Source organism: Equus asinus, chromosome 11, assembly GCF_041296235.1.
Source record: "Equus asinus isolate D_3611 breed Donkey chromosome 11, EquAss-T2T_v2, whole genome shotgun sequence".
Taxonomy (NCBI): domain Eukaryota; kingdom Metazoa; phylum Chordata; class Mammalia; order Perissodactyla; family Equidae; genus Equus; species Equus asinus.
The window spans coordinates 26,562,688-26,583,114 of NC_091800.1; the positions used below are offsets into that span (position 1 = coordinate 26,562,688).

Genomic DNA, 20,427 nt, shown 5'->3' on the forward strand with positions numbered 1-20,427 from the left:
TTCAGTGGTTCTTATAAAACATAGTAGTTAATATTTTTCAAGAGTAAGCATTTTAAAATCTAATGTTAATCAAAACTAGTAACTTTTGTCAATAGCTTTGTAAAAAAGTAATCAGCTTTTAAACATCTGATATTTTCAATTATTTTCAGTAGAGAGTACATGAATGTATATGATGCTTTTAACTTTGGGATGCATCACATACCTTATTTTGAGCAATCCTCACAATTTCCAAATAAAATTGGCAGGAAAGGGATTGGTGGAAGTCAGGAGCAGACTGGCACCCTGGATGCTCTGATGACCAGCTAGGCTACTGAGAAACACTCTAAACTGCTCCTACCTTCCATCTGCTTCGTCAGACCCTTCGATATCAAAGCGCAGTTTCTTCAGTGGTTTAGGAGGGTTGCTTCCTTCAGCACTTCTTTTGAGCACACGGTCGCTGTTACACACCATCTGATTTATTTTCTGGAACTTCTCAGAAGTCTACAAATTACAGAATTCTTTATTTTACATCATTACATGCCAGCATTTTGTAGTTAGCATCCCTTAGCTGCAGTTTGGAGTGTGTCAAAAATCAGGCAGAGGTAATACCTGCAATTTAATTTTCTGCTTTATTGGACCAAATAAGAGATATGAAAAATCTCAAAATCATAGTGACTGTACTCTGAGTAGCTCTACCTCAATTAAATACTCACTCTTTTTAAATCATCTTGTCTCTTCCCATGAGGCTCTTCCTCCAACAACTCTGACTACTACTCTGAAAGTCCTGGTTCCTCATTTTTGGAAGTCACTCCCACACAAACCAGGGCTACTTCTCAGAAGCATGTAGAGCTCGAACAGCTTTCTGGAACCTTGTTTTTGACCTTTTCTTTTTTTTGAGGGCATTATATAACCAGCAAGAATGCCACAAGAATTTATAAAGAGGTGAAATGTCCACTGAATAATAATTTTGGACTCACTTTATGGGTAGTATGTTGACAAGTCATATAGTTAATATATTTTAAACCATCATTGATATAATATTTGTCAAAATGCTAATTCATAGTTTTTTAAATAAAAAATCAAATATTGAAAAGATGTAAGAATTTGAATCCATTCAGTATTATTGGAGATGATTTGAAACATGTATCTCCTGAGGGAGAATCCTGTCGTAGCAAAGTAAAGGAAGCTTTACTTTGAGAAATACCAAAGAGGGCATGCCACCTTATTTTATCCAAGGGACACCACATGCAAAAATTCTATTTCTTATCTATTTTAGAACCAGAGTGAGGTGATTATCTTGGGGATGTACAGGAACACGTTCGTTTGAACTAAAAGATAAAGTCAGACTTTCTCATAGAAATTAAGTCTGATTTGACTGATTGATATGACAGTGAGGATTAGCTTGGCTAATTATGCTTTATTTTCCAAAAATTAAATGAGCTAGTTTTTTAAAAATAAAATGCAAAAACAGGTTTGATGGAAAATATATTTGGAGCACATATATAATATGATAGAAACTAAATCCTGTGCACCTGTTAAATGTATAAGATTATTAGTTATCAGCTTTAAAATGCAGAAGTACGTATAACATTTTGTCAATTCTTTTTAAAGTATGGCAAGCAGAAAAGTTTAAAGAGCACTACTCTATACCTATCCAGGTCCAAGCTTACTTATGTGGTCCCACATCTACTTTGGGAAGTCTGACAGCTGCAGCCTATCTTGAGCTCCACGTCACAGCATTTACTATTTAAGGTATTTTAACAGTTGGTCTTTTAGCATACAAACTATTATGTCTCTGTAGTTATTTCATTTGGGGAAGTGGTAGGCAGACTTTAGAATGGTTCTCACTAATCCCCACTTCCTACTATTTACATCCTTGTGTAATCCCCTTCTCCTTGAGTGCGGGTTGGACCTAGTGCTGTCTTGTTTCTGAGAAAAATGGTATGGCAAAAGTGATGGAACGTCACGTCTAGTATTAGTTACAAGAAGACCATGACTTTCATATTGCTTATTATCTCCCTCTTTCCCACCTCCCCTCTCTCAGAGTCCTCGTTCTGGGGGAAGCAAGCTGCTGTGTTGAGTAGTGAATAGCCAGATGAAGAGGCCCAAGTGGCAAGGAACTGACAGCCTGGGCTGCTAGCCATCAAGGATCAGGCAACAGTCACAGGAATGAGTTTGCAAGAGATCCTCCTCCAACTGAGTCTTGAGATAACTGCAGCCCCAGCTGACACGTTGATGGCAGCCTTGGGAGGGGAGGCCCTGGACCCAGCTAAGCCGTGCCTGGATTACTGACCCACAGAAACTGAGATTTTACAATGTTTGTTTTAAGTTACTAAGCTTGGGGGTGATTTGTTATGCAGCAGTAAATAACTAATGTAGGCAGGAGGGGTGGGGGTGGTGAACATGATTAACAATAATGCACACTGGTACAGGACTGTTGAATTAGTTCTGTTAGTGGAAGGCCCAGTGGAGCAGTAGGTTCCCAGCCGAGAACACCTATTTCAAAGCTGAGATTTCCCTCAGAGCCCTCTGGAACAAAGACATCCACATGCCCTGCCACTTACCCTGGGGCAGAGTCTCATGTAACCAATTCCTAATCAATTTGCCAGAGAAAGAATGTCCAAGAAGTCTCAGAGGAAGGACAAGCAAAAGTATGTACATGTACAGAAGGAGAAGACCAGTAGGTAGGGACTGGCTGCTGACATTCAGATGGTGGTGGTTATATTTTGGAGTATCTTATTTCAAATCATATTCATAATTAGTGAATACATACATATTTTTGTATGTATATACATGAATGTATATATACACACACACATATATATGTACAGTCACATGGCTTAACGACAGGGATATGTTCTGAGAAATGCATCGTTAGGCGGTTTCGTCACTGGGCGAACATCAAAGGGTGTACTTACACAAACCTGGATAGTATGGCCTACAACACACCCAGATATGGTACTAATCTTATGGGCCCACCATCATATATGCAGTCCATATGCACTTCTCAGAACATATCCCTGTCGTTAAGGCATGCATGACTGTACAGCTTTGATATTCACCAATTATGAGGACGACCTGAAATTAAATCTGATTTGAAAATAAATCTTAATGTATATATCTGTCTTCTAAATTCTATGCAATGTACCTGGATGAGGTATTTGAATAATAATAGCATTTATAAATTCAAATTATAGAAATCTTCAATTTCTTTTATAGTTATAGTACATGCCATTGTATTTCATAGAAAGAAAATATACTCACCCCAAATGATTCACCAATTGATACTAAGATTCTGTCAAGTTAAGATAAAATACAAATTAGTAATGACTATCAAATACAACTGTGCAGAGATAAACATGCACACATCACTCTCAACTATCAGAAATACCAAATCAAAGGTCTCCTCTACCCCCAGAATCACTGACAAATTATACTCATTGGGGGCTTATTCTAACAGTGCCAGACTAATCATACACTCAGCTGGACTCTTAGATTTTTAAAGCCAAGAACTACATATCTGCAAGAACCTATTTTGCCAATGTCCACATTTAAAGAGGATAAAAGAACATTTTAAATTTACCCCTACTTAATTCTTCATAAATCAATGGGTAAATCAATTAAAATTTCTTTTACATTTTCTCTTTAAAAATTCAAGTTACATTTGGCAAAAACTTACTGTATTAAGTAATAATAAGAATATATATATATATATTTTTTGGTGAGGAAGATTAGCCCTGAGCGAACATCTGTTGCCAATCTTCCTCTTCTTTTTTCTCCCCAAAGCCCCAGCACACAGTTGTATACCCCAACCATAGGGGGGTTCTTTTACGTGGGATGCCACCACAGCATGGTTTGATGAGCGGTGCCATGTCCGTGCCAGGATGTGAACTGGCGAACCCGAGGATGCCAAAGCGGAACATGCAAACTTAACTACTTGGCCATGGGGCCAGCTCCAATAATGAGAATTCTAATTAGGATCTATATGGATATACAGTAAAGGCTGTTTATCATATACCCTAGAATCAGACACCTCTATTGATTTGTTTGAACCATGTAACTTATGTATATGACAGTCAGCTAAAGAGCAGCATTAGCCTGACATAACAAAGATTTGATCATATGTGCATGGAATTAGTAGATATATAGATTTTATTCTCCTCCAATTCCTTGATAAGTGGCCATCATCTTATAGATATCTGATTAATCAAAATACCTAAATATGCTGGGTAAGTAGTGTGTTAAGGTTCTCTTAATGCCTGATCAATGATTTATTAGGATTTTCAGAATATGAGTTTTTTGCTAAATAACCCCAACCCGGAAGTGATTTCACTAAGACCAGCAAAAGCCATCATTATGAACATAATATGGATTAATTATCATCATTAAAAATTACCTAAGTACACACTTTCATGTGGTGGTGTAGAACTGCGTAAATTAAACAGACATGGTGCGGAATCTTAGCAGCTTACAATATAAGTTGTAGATATCAGTATAGATAACCATAAGAACACCAAATAAACAAAGGATGGTACAGGGGCACACAAGAGCATTTATATCATTTGCCAATTATTTTCTACTTTATCTTTTCTCGTAGAGTTTGAAATTTTTATCATGAGTGTACATTACTTATATAATTAAAGACATCTCACAAACGTTTTCCAAGGGGTTAATACATCTCCTTCTCCTTGTTTTTTTGGTCCATTAAGTACAAAGGTATGGGCTGACAATTTCTAAGATGAGATTACATTAACTATAGTAGCTAATTTGCCTCCCACTTTATACAAATAAAGTCAGTTTCAAATAGCCCATGATAATATATAATAAGTCAATTGAAGTACTTCAAAGCCAGAGAGCACTTGAGGTTCGATGTGGAAGATAATATAATGATTTGTTGCACAGAACCTTTCATCTGAGAGTTTAAAACAGGTTCACACTCATCATTTCCCTGATCCGCAGCACTGTTCTAAAGTAGACATAGAGACCTGCCCAAAGTAATATGCGGAAGCCACAAGCAGAATTAGGGATGGACTTCTAAAGACTTAATTTACAGTCATCAACATTTAATCAGTCATCTAGATTTTCACAACAAAGCAGGATGAACAGGTCCACAGAAAGAGTTTACAGGGCAGTCAATAAACTACAGAATAAAAATTCTTAACCAAAAAGAATCTACTTTATTTACCAGAACGGCAACTTACAAAAATATGAAAGTGACTTGAAACCTATTACCAAACTGGTTCTCTTTACAAAAGAACAGACAGCAGCCAGAAAAGTTGATGACACTTTTTGTAAATCCATTTAAAGGAAACAGATTATCTTTCATTCCTCCCAAATAAGAATTTAATATAAATTACTTATATCACTTAATATAAATAAGCAACTCAAGAGTCTAGCTTATTTTTTTTGTTTATTTGAGGAAGATTAGCCCTGAGCTAACATCTGCTGCCAATTTTTTTTTTGCTGAGGAAGACTGGCCCTGACCCAACATCCATGCCCATCTTCCTCTGCTTTATACGTGGGATGCCTACCACAGCATGGCTTTTGCCAAGTGGTGCCATGTCCACACCTGGGATCCAAACCAGCGAACCCCAGGCCGCCGAGAAGCGGAACGTGTGAACGTAACTGCTGCGCCACCAGGCCAGCCCCGAGTCTAGCTTATTTTAAAGGAAGAAGGCTTGATATTTTTATGTTTGGATCAAAATAATCCCCTCTTATTCTTTACCACTTCCCTAAAGAGAAAACACAAACCTTGATCTTGGAGTCATTTTTGTTGGAGTTGGCAGACCTTCTGAAATTTTATATGGATTCTTCAGGGGTGATATATAGATGTTCCCCCCAGGAATCCGTAAAGGTGAACTAGAAAACTTGTAAGGGCTTCGAGGAATGTGAGGTATTGGTGACAAGGCAGGGGGCTAGAGCAAAAACAAAAAAGTAGATTATTTAATGTTTTAGTAAGATTCATTGCTTTATAATTAGATTTTCCCAATCAAAGGATACTTTCAACATACTCTGGTGGAAGCATACTGCAAAATATTTGTTTTCAGTCTCTGCATGAAGACCGAGTTATAGAATACTATAATGGAATCATATTCCTCTTCTCTGATCAAAACACGTTTGAATGTCTGAGGAAGAAGAGCAAAAACAGTTGTTAAATGAATTTGGGAATTTCTCTCTTTATATTTTCTTTTTTAATAGTTCATAAAACTTTTTAACAGTAAGAAGCACATATTATATAGGGAAAAAATAATCTGAAAAAGCCTTGCTAGGCTTGGATTATAGATGCTCTACCAGAAGTGAAATGTCACAGATTATATATACATATTTTAATACACATGTAAAAGTGTATTACAGATATCCTCCTTAGTGCAGGGATATAGTATTCCTTATTAACTTATAAAGTGCGTTAACTTTCCAATTTCATTTTAGTTACAAATAATTAACCAATAATATAAAAGTAAAAAATTGATATGTGAATTTATATAGTAAGGTCAGAATATATGATCTAATTAATGACTAAAGTTATTCTATTGTAGATATGGGTATATACAAAAAAATCTTACCATGGAAGATTGCCTACCTCCTGAACAGCATGAGGAAGATCCTTGTATGCTGTTACAATGATTTTGAATTTAAGGTCTATATTCTTCACTTTGCATATGCCATACATAGAACACATCATAATCTAGTAAATAAATGTAATGTAAAAATAGTCAGAATTTTGTTACGTAGTTGTGTTCTAAAAAGTACTGTGACCTTTTTTTTTAGCTTCAAAAAATGGAAATTTAATTTCCTGTAGGAAAGACTGAATGCTTTCCCCTAAGACTGTCACCAACTAAATGCCCTGAGGAACTCAGGGCAGGGTTTGGAAGCATTAACTGTTTCTCTCAATTTTTCTTTTTGTTATGTTACGAGATGCAACCACCAACCACCTGAACTAGACCAAACCCCATTACAGGAGCGAAGCATATGACCTTTGCCTCATTTTTAATGCTAAGATCTCTCCAGGAGGAGCTTAGGCCTTATTACCATACCCTGCAGTGTATGTGGAAGGACTTTTCCAGCTGAGCCTGGGCAAGCGAATACCCACCTCTCCCTTTTGACTATTCATTCCCCATCCAAAATAAAAGGCCCCCGCTATCTCGTGCTCAGGGATAGCCATGACTTTGGAAATGATTCCTGTGGCCTCCCATTTGCTACAAACAAGCTATTTCTGGTCCAGAGTCTGATTTTAACCTGCCAGGAAGCAAACCCATTTTCGGTTCAGTAACAAGATCAGGAACAAGACAAAGAAGTGCCCTCTCACCAGTTCCATTCAACATTGTATTGGAGGTTCTAGCCAGGGCAATTAGGCAAGTAAATGAAATAAAATTCATCTAGACTGAAAAAGAAGTAAAACTATATCTATTCACAGATGACATGATCTTATATATTGAAAATCTTAAGGAATCCACTAAAAAACTATTAGAACTGATAAACAACTTCAGCAAGGTTGTCAAATACAAGATCAATACACAAAAATTAACTGTATTTCTATATACTCGTAATGAACCATCCAAAAAAGGAATTAAGAAAATAATTCCATTTACAAGAGTATTAAAAAGAATAAAGTACTGGGGCCGGCCCCGTGGCCAAGTGATTAAGTTCGCACGCTCCGCTTCAGCAGCCCAGGGTTTCACCAGTTCAGATCCTGGGCACGGACATGGCACTGCTCATCAAGCCACGCTGAGGTGGCATCCCACATGCCACAACTAGAAGGACCCACAAGTAAAAATACACAACTATGTACTGGGAGGCTTTGGGGAGAAAAAGGAAAAAAAAAAAAAGAATAAAGTACTTAGGAATGAATTTAACAAAACAAGTGCAAGACTTGTATGCTGAAAACTCCAAAACATTATTGAAAGAAATTTAAAAAGATCTAAATAAATGTAAAGACATCACATGTTCATGGATTGGAAGACTTAGTGTTGTTAAGATGAGAGTACTCAAATTGATGTATGATTCACTGTAATCTCTACCAAAATCCCACTTGGCTTCTTTGCAGAAATTGACAAGCTGATCCTAAAATTAATATGGAAATTCAAGTTTCAGAATAGTTAGAACAACCTTGAAAAAGAAGAGCAAGAATGGAGCACTAATGCTTCCCTATTTCAAAACTTACTACAAAGCTACAGTAATCAAGACAGTGTGGGACTGGCATAAGAAGAGACATACACATCAATGGAATAGATTTAAGAGATCAGAAGTAAACATTTGCAAATTTACAGTTAGTTGATTTTCAACAACTGTCAATAGAGAAAGAAAAGACTTTTCAAGAAATGATGCTAGAACAACTAGCAGTGATATACAAAAGAATGAAGTTGGACCCCTACCTCATACCACATACAAAAACAAGCTCAAAATGGATCAAAACCTAAATGTGAGAGCTAAAACTATAAAACTCTGGGAGGAAAACAGGAATAAATCTTTACGACCTCTGATTTGGCAATTGTTTCTTAGATATGACACCAAAAGCACCAGTAATAACAGGAAAAAGATAAATTGAACATCATCAAAATTAAAAACTTTTGTGCTTCAAAGGACACCATCAAGAAAGTGAAAAGACAACTCACAAATGGGAGAAAATATCTGCAAATCATGTATCTGATAAGGGACTTGTATGTAGAATATGTAAAGAACTCTTATAACTCAATACTAAAAAAAGACAATCCAATTGAAAAATAGGCAGGACCAGCCCTGGCAGCCTAGTGGTTAAGTTCAGCACACACCACTTTGGCAGCTCAGGTTCAGTTCCCAGGCGCAGACCAACACTGCTCTTAGGAGCCATGTTGTGCTGGCAGCCCACGTACTAAAAAATAAAGGAAGACAGGTATGGATATTAGCTCAGGGTGAATCTTCCTCAGCAAAAAAAAAAAAAAAAAAAAGGCAAAAGATCTGAATAGATATTTCTCCAAAGAAGATATACAAATGGCCAATAAGCATATGACAAGATGCTCAATCAACATCATTAGCCATCAGGGAAATGCAAATCAAAACTATAAAGAGATACCACTTCATACTCACTAGTATGGCTATAATCAAAAAGGCAAATAACAAGTTGGTGAGGATGTGCAGAAAGTGGAACCTCATACACTGCTGGTAAGAACGTAAAATGGTGTAGCCATGTTGGAAAATAATCTGGCCACTTCTCAAAAGGTTAAACAGAGAGTTACAATATGACCCACCAATTCCACTTGCAGGTAAACACCCAAGAAAAATGAAAAGACATGTCCACACAAAAACTTGTATATGAATGTTCATAGTAACATTATTCATAGTAGCCCAAAATTTCAAACAATTCAAATGTATATCAATTGATGAATAAACATGAAGTGGTATATCCATACAATGGAATATTATTTGGTATTAAAAAGGAATGAAGTACTTATACAAGCTATAACACAGTTGAACAATGAAAACATTTTACTAGGTGAAAGAAGCTAGACACAAAAAGATAACATATTATATGATTCCATTTATATGAAATGACCAGAATAGGAAAATCCATAGAGACAGTAAGTAGATTAGTGTTTGTTGCCCGGGGCTGGAGTGGGTGGGAGAATAGGAGGGTGAGTGCTATAGAGTACAGGGTTTCTTTTTGGCATGATAAAAATGTTTTAAAATTGATTTTGGAGATGGTCGCACAACTCTGTGAATATACTACAAGCCACTGAATTATACAGTTTAAATGTGTAATTTGTATGGTATGTGAATCATATTTCAATAAAGCTGTTACCAAAAAATATTCTTATTATCCTGTTTACAGAGAAGAAAAAAGAAGATATGAGGGATCATTCTCTGTAAATCAATTAATTAATTAACTCATTCCTTAGTTCGTTCGTTCATTCATTCATTCATTTGGCACTGGTTAGATAAACTGGTTCTTAAGTCTCAAGTTTTTTTTCACACTAAAATGAAATCTAGCTTACCACAACACAGAAAAAGCCTACAGTACAGTTTCTTCAGTGATTTTGCCAATAAGATCCTTCATGTCATCGTAGAAGTCAAGTTACTGAAATACTCTCAAGCTCTAATTTTTAAGAATTACAGCAAAAATATAAAAAGTTGCCAACAAGTGAATATATATTAAGTCTACTAAATTGATCTAAGCTTCTCATTTGAATCTAACCTTTTTTAAGAAATCAGCACATAGTTAACAAATAAGTAGGTGAATTGCATTGTTTTCTTACTTGGTCCAAATGCCTGTCTCTCATGAGTTCATACTCATTTTGCAGGGTGTGCTGGAAAAGGGTCCAAATGATGTGTTCTAGCTCTCTGTGGTCAGACAGAAGGCGTGTACACAAGGTATTTAGTCGAAGATATGCTAGTCGATACACTGGAGAGAGAAGGGAATTAGTCGTGTTTACTGTTCATTTTGACTTAGAAGTGGATTTTTTCAAAAGATTAAATTGCTATAACCATAATACTATTAAGTAGCATTTTAACAGTAACCTCACCTCTACCACTATTTTCCTTATGAATAAATGATTCCTAGTTTTAGCATAGTGCTAGGTACATAAAAAGCAAAATACTACTTCCTGAATTAACTATTACAGCATGAAACTGAGGCAGAGATGGAAGGTAGAAGAAGAAAGATCATAAGATATTGTGAATTTTGACAAACCAAAAAAGGTTTGTTTCACTTCTGTTGGTAATCACTCATTACAGATGTTGGAAATTCTTATTAATATTCAGGAGGGATAATTATTTTTAAAAATAATGGAATTGTCAGTGTCTATTAATTTTTCCAATTCTAAAAAGAAAAAACAGTGTTTTTGTCTATAAAATACCAATGAAGCATACTCTGTTGAAAAATGATAGACCTGTAGATTACCTAAGTGGTAACATGACTGTGATATGAAACTTAATTACTCTCAAAAAAATGCTATTGGAATACAGATTAGGAGAAAAGGAATCCACAAAATTGAATTTTCCTCCATCTACTTTAAATATAATGACCTTTGGTTTAAATGTACTTTTCAAAGACTTGCATAAGACAATCACAATTTTTTAGTTAATTTATCGCAGTGGTTCTCAAACTTTAGCATGCCTTAGACTTGTGTGGAGGGTTTGAGACAAGTATTTTTATGCCTCATCTTAGAGTTTCTGATTGAGTACTTCTAGGGTGGGGCCCAAGCAAAGATTCTTCTTTCTCCAACGTTTCAGGTGAGGTGGACTCTGCTCACTGGGGACCACACTTTGGAGCCACTACTCACTTAAGGGCTATCTAAATATGCCTATAGAGCTTAGTATATTTCTGACTTGAATAAAATCAGAAAAAAGATTTATTGTAGAGGATCTGGCCTTTCACTTTCCTTCAAAGAGCTCCAAATGAGTGTGCACTTGTAATGTATTACACATGCACAGACACACAAACCAACCTCCCTGCCCAACCACATACACACAGAATCAGAGAATGCTATACAACCTGGTTGCCAGGAAATACGCCTGCACTAGGCCACAGCACACTGTATAATCTCAACTCTACATACAGACCTGAACAGCGAAAGTAATGTCAGAAGCAAATATTTCCAAACATTAATTTGAATGCATAACAACAGCAGCAACAGCAGAAACAATAACAACATCTAACACTTTCTGAGCGCTTACTATGTGCTAGGCACTGTTGGAAGCATTTTATGTATTAATTCATTCAATTATCTTAGAAACCTATAAGGTAGATTATTATTATTATAAAGTAGGTTATTATCATTTCCATTTGACAGATGAGGAAACTGAGGCATAGAAATATTAAGTGACTTACCTAAGGTCACACCTAGTATGCAGAAGAGCCATGATTTGAACCCAGTCAGCCTGGTTTCAGAGTCCATGCTCTTCAAAGTAATCATCTACTAACCTTTTTTGTAAAAGAGTGAAAGGGAGGTAGATTTCACTGGCTTCTGAGTCTGGAAGGCTGAGGTTGCTTGTGCTTCTGCATTTGCAGTAGAATTTACACGTGTAGTTGACCCTTTTTTCTTTGGGGATCTTACAGGAGAAAGATACCTAGATATATTCAAAGGAAAAGTCTTCATTTGAAGTTTCCTAAGAATATCTCTCTCTCACACACACACACACACATGCACACACGGCTGTACACATGCATCCAAACACATCTCATCTACTTAGTCTGTTATTCTAAGCCAAATTCCTTGGGCAGGCTATTTAAATAGACACTGGAAAAGATAGCTTAATAGGAAAACTAAGCTTGTCATTATCATTTCCAACTCTATTTTAATAAGTGGCTTTTCCTGGGAATCACTGCCTTACTGATTAAAAAAGCTGTATATGTATAGATGTTTCATTTTAATAATTTTATAGTGGGATTGAGATTATAAGATAACTCCAGCTTAAAAGAACAAGTTATTGATACCAAAACAGTGTTGTAATATTCCTCTTAAAAATGTTTTATTGATAACTATGGTTCATATATATGATAAGAGTTAAGTTACACACACATACACTCATCAAAATTATATAGTACAGAATTCTATGAATTAATACTTCAGATAAAGTTATCAAAGCAGATTTACACTTGTATACTAAATCTGTCAGACATAAATCAAGGCAGAGATATTAGTAAATACTTCCTCTCAATTTCTGATGTTCCACTGCTCTGTGTTGCCCTTTATTTTACAAGATAATCAAGGTCTACTTTCCAATTTTGTTTTAGTATATGAGAAATAATTCTGAGCAGGAAATAGGATCTGTACCTTACTATGGATGTTTCTACCACATGTAGTATATTAAGTAGTACATGAGGAAAAGGAAATCGCCATCATAATGATTTTATAAGTTCCAGGGCCTAGTCTACTATCAATCTTGGATTTCTCTTCAATTCACTAACTGACAATTATGGTAGACAGACTTAACTTGGGTAGAAGTTAGTGTTTCTTGATCTAGTATCAAATATTCAATTACCTACTGGGTATCACTATTTGAATCTCAAACTTAAGAAGGCCAAAGCAGAACTCTTGATTTCTTCCCCCTGTACTTCCCATCTCAATAAATGGCTCCACATTACATCCAGTCTTAAGTCAAAAACCTAGGAGTTACTTTTAATTTCCCCTTTTTCCAGATCCTCAAATTCAATGCAAAACCAAGTTCTATTAAATCTTCCTCTAAGATACATCCCAGATCTTTCCATTTCTTTCTATCTCTGCTGACATATCTTAGCCCAAGTCATCTATATTTCTCACTTGGACTACTGAATATAGCAAGCTCACGCCTGGTTAAACCCTTAATGCTTTCCCACTGCCCTTCTAAAATGCAAACTCTTTTCTATGGCCTATGGGAACCTACAAGGTCTAGCCCCAGTTTGCCTCTCCGACCTCGTCCTGTATGTCTCCTCTTGCTCACTCTTCTCCAGCCACACTGGGATTTCTTTCTGTTCCTCAGACCAGCTAAGTTTGATCTCCTCTAGGGCCACTGCACTTGCCATCTGCTTTGCCTGGAATGCACATCAAGCAGACTTTTGCCTAGCCAGCATCCACTTGTCCTTGAGGTCACAGATCAAATATCACTTCATCAGAGAAAGCTTCCCTAAACATTCTATCACTCTCTCAGTTTCTCTCTTTCACATCACTCTGTTTATTTCAATTAAAGAACTTATTATACAGTAAAATCACTTTATGCATTAGTTTATTTATCCACTGTCTATTTCCTTCCTCCAGAATGTTAGGCTCTTATGATGGGAAGGACCTAGCCCATCTTATTCTCCTTTGTAGTCTCAGTGCCTAAAACACTTCCTGGCATTTAACAAATAACTGCTTATTGAATTAAAGAAAAAGATAAGGCTTATTTATATTAATGTATTGCCTAACAAACAAATTTATATGTGAAGGCAGAGGCTCTACATGCTAGAAATACTTTGGGTACAAGTTAGCATGAAAATGACATCTCTGGAAAATAGTCACTGCACTAACCACAGAACACTGTAACGTCAATTCCTACATAAAACATAACATTAGACACACTGCCAAGAAAGGCAGTGTAGCTAGAACGGTTAAAAGTATGGGCTTTGGGGTCAGGTTGCTTGGGTTTAGTTTCTGTTGACTTTTGGCAAGTTAGCTTCTTCTTGTAATTCCTATTTTATAGATAACTGAGGCTGATAGCAGTATCTACTACCCTACAGGGCTGTTATGAAGATTAAATTTAAAAAAAAAATCTGAAGTACTTAGGTAACTGTTCAGCACATAGTGAACCCTCAATAAATGTTAGCTATTGCTTGCTTCTTCCATTATCATCGCCATCCATTAATCAACCATTTTGGTCTCATATCCCCCACTACTCCCTATGCCTATCCTATGCTTTACTCCAAATGCACTGACCTGCACTCCCTGAAAAATGTTTCCTGCTTTCCTGGCTGTTATGCTTTGGGTTCATGCCACGTCTGACTCGTGGAACACTTTTCTGTCTCCTTCCTCCTCTCCAGTTTCCATGTTGAAATCCTATTCCACCTTTAAGGCCTATCTAAATTGCCATCTCTGCCATGAAAACTGCCCACATTACAGCAAACCCAGTGATTTCAGTAGCACTTTGTACTACTTTATATGACCTTTACTTGGGTCATATATCTTATACTCCTGCTTCTTGAAAGCAGGAACAATGTCTTATTCAAAATTCTATTCCCTACAGCTTCTATATAGTCTCTCCCATTACACCATGCTCAAAATCCATGTGCGGGCTGAGTGGATAACATAAGATACACTCTACTTACATGTCTGCTGCAGTATGATTATTCTGGAGAGGAAGGTTGAGAGTACAAGCAGATTCAAGGTGATCAGCTGGGCCTTCTCGGTCCTTTGCTTGTTTAATAAGATCAAATAAAGGTGAATCCTGTATGGAAACAAGATAACATTAAAACAACATTGGTAAGTATGATTTTTCCATGTATATATCAAAATCATATTGTCTGACAGGGTGAGCACTATGAATTTAGTTACAATTGATAGTAGCAATTTAGACGTCAGAAGGAGATACTTTTCTCCACTTTGAAAATACTGATTGCTAATTTTTCTACTATACACAAAATAAAGGACAAGAAAAATGTATAACTTTAAATGCTTATATTAGAAAAGAAATGAAAACTTAGGGAAAAAGACCACAGAAAAGACCCAAAGAAGGTAGAAAGAAGGAAATACTAAAGATATGAGCAGAATTTAATGAAAGTGAAAATAAAGATAAAATACAGTCTGATCAACAAAGCTAATAATTGGTTCTTTGAAATAACTAATAAAATAAACCAACTTCCAGCAGATTGAGAAAAAGGAAAGAGACAGATAAAACAGTATTAGGAACAAGATGTGGGACCATCATCACAAAGATGAAAAAGATAACAGGCGACTGTTAGGCATAATTTTATGTCAATAAATTGGGGAAAATTAGACTAAGTGGAAAGTTCTATAAAAATATAAATGAAAATAAGAAATAAAATAATCTCAATAGTCCTATAAATTATTAAAGAATTTGAATCAGTTATTAAAAATCTCTCCACAAAGAAAACATCAATCACCTTTGGTTTTATCAGAGAATTCTACCAAAAATTCAAGCAACAGATCATTCCACTTTTACTCAAACTTTTCCAAGAATGGAAGAAGTAGAAATATTGTCCAACTCATTTTATGAGGCAAGTAAAACACTGATACTAAAACCTGTCAAGGAGATTAGAAAAAGGTAAATTATAGCCCATTCTCACTCACGAACAGAGATATGAAAATCTTACATAAAATATATTAGCAACCCAAATCAGCAGTGTTAAAAAGAGAACATATCATTACTAAGTTGAGTTTATCCAGGTTGCAAGAGTAGTTCAACATCAGAAAATCTGTAATGCAATTCACCTTGCTAATAAATCTACGGTGAAAAATCTCAACAAAATCAAAGCAGAAAAGTTCTCATTCAAAAACCCACTTGTAGGGGCTGGCCCCGTGGCTGAGTTGTTAAGTTCAAGCACTCTGCTTCAGCCCAGGGTTTTGCCAGTTTAGATCCTGGGCGTGGACATGGCACTGCTGATCAGGCCATGCTGAGGTGGTGTCCCACATGCCACAACTAGAAGGTCCCACAACTAAAATATACAACTACGTACTGGGGGGATTGGGGGAGAAAAAGCAGGAAAAAAAAAAGGAAGATTCACAACAGTTGTTAGCTCAGGTGTCAATCTTTAAAAAAAACAAAAAACCCACTTGTAATAAAATAAAAAAGAAACAAAACTCTTAGTAAACCAGGAACAGAAGGGTACTTCCTAATTTGATAAATGGCATATATAAACAAACAAAAAACCCACAGCAAACATTATATGTAATGGTGAAACATTAAAAGCATTCCCCTTAAAAAGTCAGAGACAAGAGAAGAATGCCCATGATTGTGCATTCTATTCAGCATTGTACTTGAGGTTCCAACCAGCTCAATAAGATAAGGAAAAGAAATAAAAGACGAAAGGATTGGAAATGAAGAAACAACAAAAATACCATTATTCACAGATAATTTGATTATCAATAAAGAAAACTCAAAAGGATCTACAGAGGAATTATTAGAATAAGAGAGATTAGCAAGGTTACCATTATGACATCAATATGAAAAATAATTACATTTCTACATGCCAAGCAAAAGTCTAAAAGTATAATTTAAAAAATATCATTTACAAAAAGTAAGACCAGCAGTAAGAACCATTAAAAACAGTGATTCAAAAATTTTAATTTTTTGGAGGTTGCAAGTTCAAAACAGGAGGGCCATATGTATTCTATTCTTTTAGTGCCTGAACTAAGAAGGATAAGACAACAGACAGACTGTCAAGATGCCGGGTTTATATCAAAAGGGGAAGTGATACATCAGTAAGTAAATATACAAAACTGTAGACTAAAGTAGACTTTGTGAAAATATGAAGAATAGTCTATCCAATAAAAAGTGTTGGAAAAATTAGTCAGCAATTTTTTAAAAAGTTAGATCATTACACCTTCACAGTATATAGAAAGTCAATTACTTATATTAAAAAACAAAATTGAAAAAGTACTAGAAGTAAATACAAGAGAATATCTTTATTACTTGATAAAAAAAGGACTTTGTACCTTTGATCAAAACCAAGAAATCATAAAGAAAACAGATAAACTGATCTGACTACAGAGAAAACTGAAAACTTCTGTATGACTAAAACCATAATAAACTAAGTAAAACTAAATCTTTAAAAAATAAACAATACTGGTTTATTCTGCAACCCCCAGAAAGTAATTTTTATGTCAAGTCATTCTTTGCTACATTCATTAGGGGAACTCTGAAGTGCAATCTGAGTAATGGCTTTCATCTGAGTAAAGTAATGTTAACACCACCAGCTAATGCATGTATGGCATACTTAATGTTTTACATCTTGTAGCCATTGACAAACCAAGTATCTTTATTTAACTGAAATGGAATGGGTGGAAATCCACATATATTCACCAGGAGTGGCCTAATCACATTTTTCTCTCAAAGACATTTTAGGATACCCTGAGACTAACAAAAATATGCAAATAAACTGAGCCTTTTAATAGGACTTAGGTATGCTACTAATCAGGCATTTTGCTTTCTCTTCAGATATGGTTTACCTGGTTGTGCTTCAGATTAGCACAGTGGGATTATAATAAGTGAATTCTTCCTCCAAGGGTTAGGTGGCATTTTTTTCACCAACAGTCTCCATGTTTCACTCAAGTATCCCTTTTATTATTCCATCTCCCCCAACCCAAGTGGTCACACAGATATAGAGATATAGGTTTACGATAATGAGTATGTCATGATAATGGGAAGAAGTATAGTGTAGTGGATAGGAGCACAGACTCTGGAGCCATGCCACATGGGTTCAAATCCCGGCCACTTACTGACTGCATGACCTTGGACAAGTTGCTTAACTTTGTTATGACTCTCTTTTCTCACCTGTAGAGATACTAACGATAATAATACTAACTTAAATCACAGTATTGTGAGAATTAAGTGAGTTAATACATGTTAAGCATTCACAACAGTGCCTGGCACAGAGTAGGTGCTATGTAAGTATTTGATATTATTAGGGTTGTTATTCTGTTATAAATGCCTTTATACAAAGGACAACGTGTTTGTTCAAATGTATGAATGTATGCCTAGTTATCCTTCCATCCATCCAATATCCGCTGTATGTCTATTTTGTAACAGGCCCTAGGCTAAGAAGTAGGGAAATAAAGGGAAACAATCGTGTAATTTTCAGATACTGATATACTTGAAGGATCATCTTAGAAGCATCTGTCCCCTTCCACCTTAACTCAACATGTTCGCTTGATGTCTATGCATAAAATAAACTTTATTGATACTTTACCACCAAAAGTCTCCTGTTCCTCCCCAGTTTTTCCCATATCATTATCACTCCTTGTACCTAGTTGCCCAAAGCAAAAAAGGAGTCACTGTTAATTATTCTTTTCTTCGTTTTCCATTATCCAAACCAGGCAAGTCATGTTGGCTCTAACTTCAAAATATATCCCAAGTCTAACTTCTTCTGATCATCTCTAACATCACTACAGTCTAAGCCACTATTATTTCTTGACTATACCACCACAAAAGCATCCTATCAACTATTTTTCATACTTCTAGTCTTGCTGCCTCTCAGTTCTCCCCAACAGAGCTAATAAGCTATTCCCCACACCTTCCCCTATCAAAGCCCTCCAATGGCTTCCCAATAGAAATACAAACTCCTTACCTTGGCTTACAAAGCACTACATGAAGTCTGCCCCCTGCTTACCTCTCAGGCCTCACTTTCTATCAGTTTCCTCCTTACTTACTCCAACCATACTGGTCATCTTTCTATTCCTTAAATGTGGTATGATTCTTCCTGTCTCAGAATTTCTATATTTGCTGTTTCCTTTGCCTGCAATGTTCTTTGCCAGAGCTTCCCATGACTCAACTCACTCCATTATTCATGCTGTCTCACAAACAGCACCTCCTCAGCAAAGCCTTCTTTGAACATCTCGTGTAAGACACTCCTAATTCCAACTTATCTGCTGCTCTCAATTGTGCTCTGCTTTCTTCATACTATTGATCACTACTTGAAATTATGTTAAGTATTCATTTGCTTACCTGTGCATTGACTGTCTCCCCCACTATAATGCAAGATGAAGGAAGGCCTGTGCTTTATTTATCTTGTTCACAACAGTATCCCCAATGTCTAAAATTGCCTGGCACACAGTAGGAACTCAATAAACATTTGTTGAATAAATGAATGAAGTGAGTAGGTTAAAGGTTCAAAGTTCTCTGAGTTTAAACTAGGGAGCAAAATGGCAGGGTGAGCTGACCCGGGATTCTCTCCCCTCCAAAACACAACAAAAGATTGGAAGAACTGAATTTCAGAGAATAAACATAATGCCAGCTCGTTAGAGACCTACTATACCAAGAAGGAGGAGATCATAAACCTAGCTTTACACCTTCGGAGGCGCCGGAACGTGGCGACAGGCTGTAACTGCAACTGAATTCTACCACCATGAGAAAAAACCGCTCCTCTACCATCCAGCAATTTATAAAAGCCCCAGACCAGAAGGAAAACAATAAAAACATAGAATTAAGTCCTGAGGACTTTGAATTAGGTAAACTAAGTGATAATGAATTCAGAGCAGCTATAATCAAAAAACTCAATGAGGTAGAGAGAAAGATAGAGAAACAAGCCGAGTTCTGGAGTTACTTCACAAAAGAGATTGAAATCATAAAGAAGAATCAAACAGAATTACTTGAGATGAAAAACACAATGGACCAGATAAAACAGAATACGGATTCCCTGAATGCCCGTGTAGACAACCTAGAGGAGCAAATCAGCATAATCGAGGACAGACAGGCTAAATGGCGCCAGACAGAGGAAGAAAGAGAACTAAGAATTAAAAAAAATGAGGAAAATCTCCGAGAGATAATGGATTCAATGAAGAGTAAGAACATAAGGATCATAGGAATTCCCGAGAATATGGAAAAGGAAAATGGAGCAGAAAGTGTGCTTAACGAAATTATTGAAGAGAACTTCCCAAATCTAGGGATCAACGGAGAAATGTGTGTAGAGGAGGGTTTTAGATCTCCTAGATTTGTCAATGTAAAAAGACCCACTGCAAGGCACATAATAGTAAAGATGGCAAATAGGAATGATAAGGAGAGAATACTCAGGGAAGTAAGAAAAAAAAAGAGAATAACCTATAAAGGAGCCCCTATCAGACTGTCAGCAGATTTCTCTACAGAAACCCTACAAGCTAGGAGAGAATGGAGTGATATATTCAAAGCTTTAAAGGATAAAAACCTTCAGCCAAGAATACTCTATCCAGCAAGAATTTCCTTCAGATATGAGGGAGAAATTAAATCTTTTCCAGACAAACAAAAGTTAAGGGAATTTGTAACTAAAAGCCCTCCATTACAAGAAATCCTCAAGAAGGCTCTCATACT

The 20,427-nt window shown here is 36.1% G+C and overlaps 1 protein-coding gene across 4 annotated transcripts in view; it reads right to left on the reverse strand.

The window, feature by feature from the left end:
- Window positions 1–20,427, reverse strand: part of RB1 (RB transcriptional corepressor 1) — a 155,184-nt gene that overhangs the window by 4,461 nt on the left and 130,296 nt on the right. For 3 of the 4 annotated variants that reach the window (XM_044777159.2, XM_044777158.2, XM_070520658.1), the window contains exons 18-25: window positions 14,735–14,853; window positions 11,876–12,021; window positions 10,209–10,354; window positions 6,560–6,664; window positions 5,991–6,104; window positions 5,731–5,894; window positions 3,244–3,274; window positions 338–480 (exon numbers count right to left, since the gene is read on the reverse strand). In XM_044777159.2, the coding sequence (XP_044633094.1) occupies window positions 338–480; window positions 3,244–3,274; window positions 5,731–5,894; window positions 5,991–6,104; window positions 6,560–6,664; window positions 10,209–10,354; window positions 11,876–12,021; window positions 14,735–14,853 (968 nt within the window). Of the gene's footprint in view, window positions 1–337; window positions 481–692; window positions 830–3,243; window positions 3,275–5,730; window positions 5,895–5,990; window positions 6,105–6,559; window positions 6,665–10,208; window positions 10,355–11,875; window positions 12,022–14,734; window positions 14,854–20,427 lie in introns of those variants that run through there. The other variant, XM_070520657.1, reaches the window with a different exon arrangement.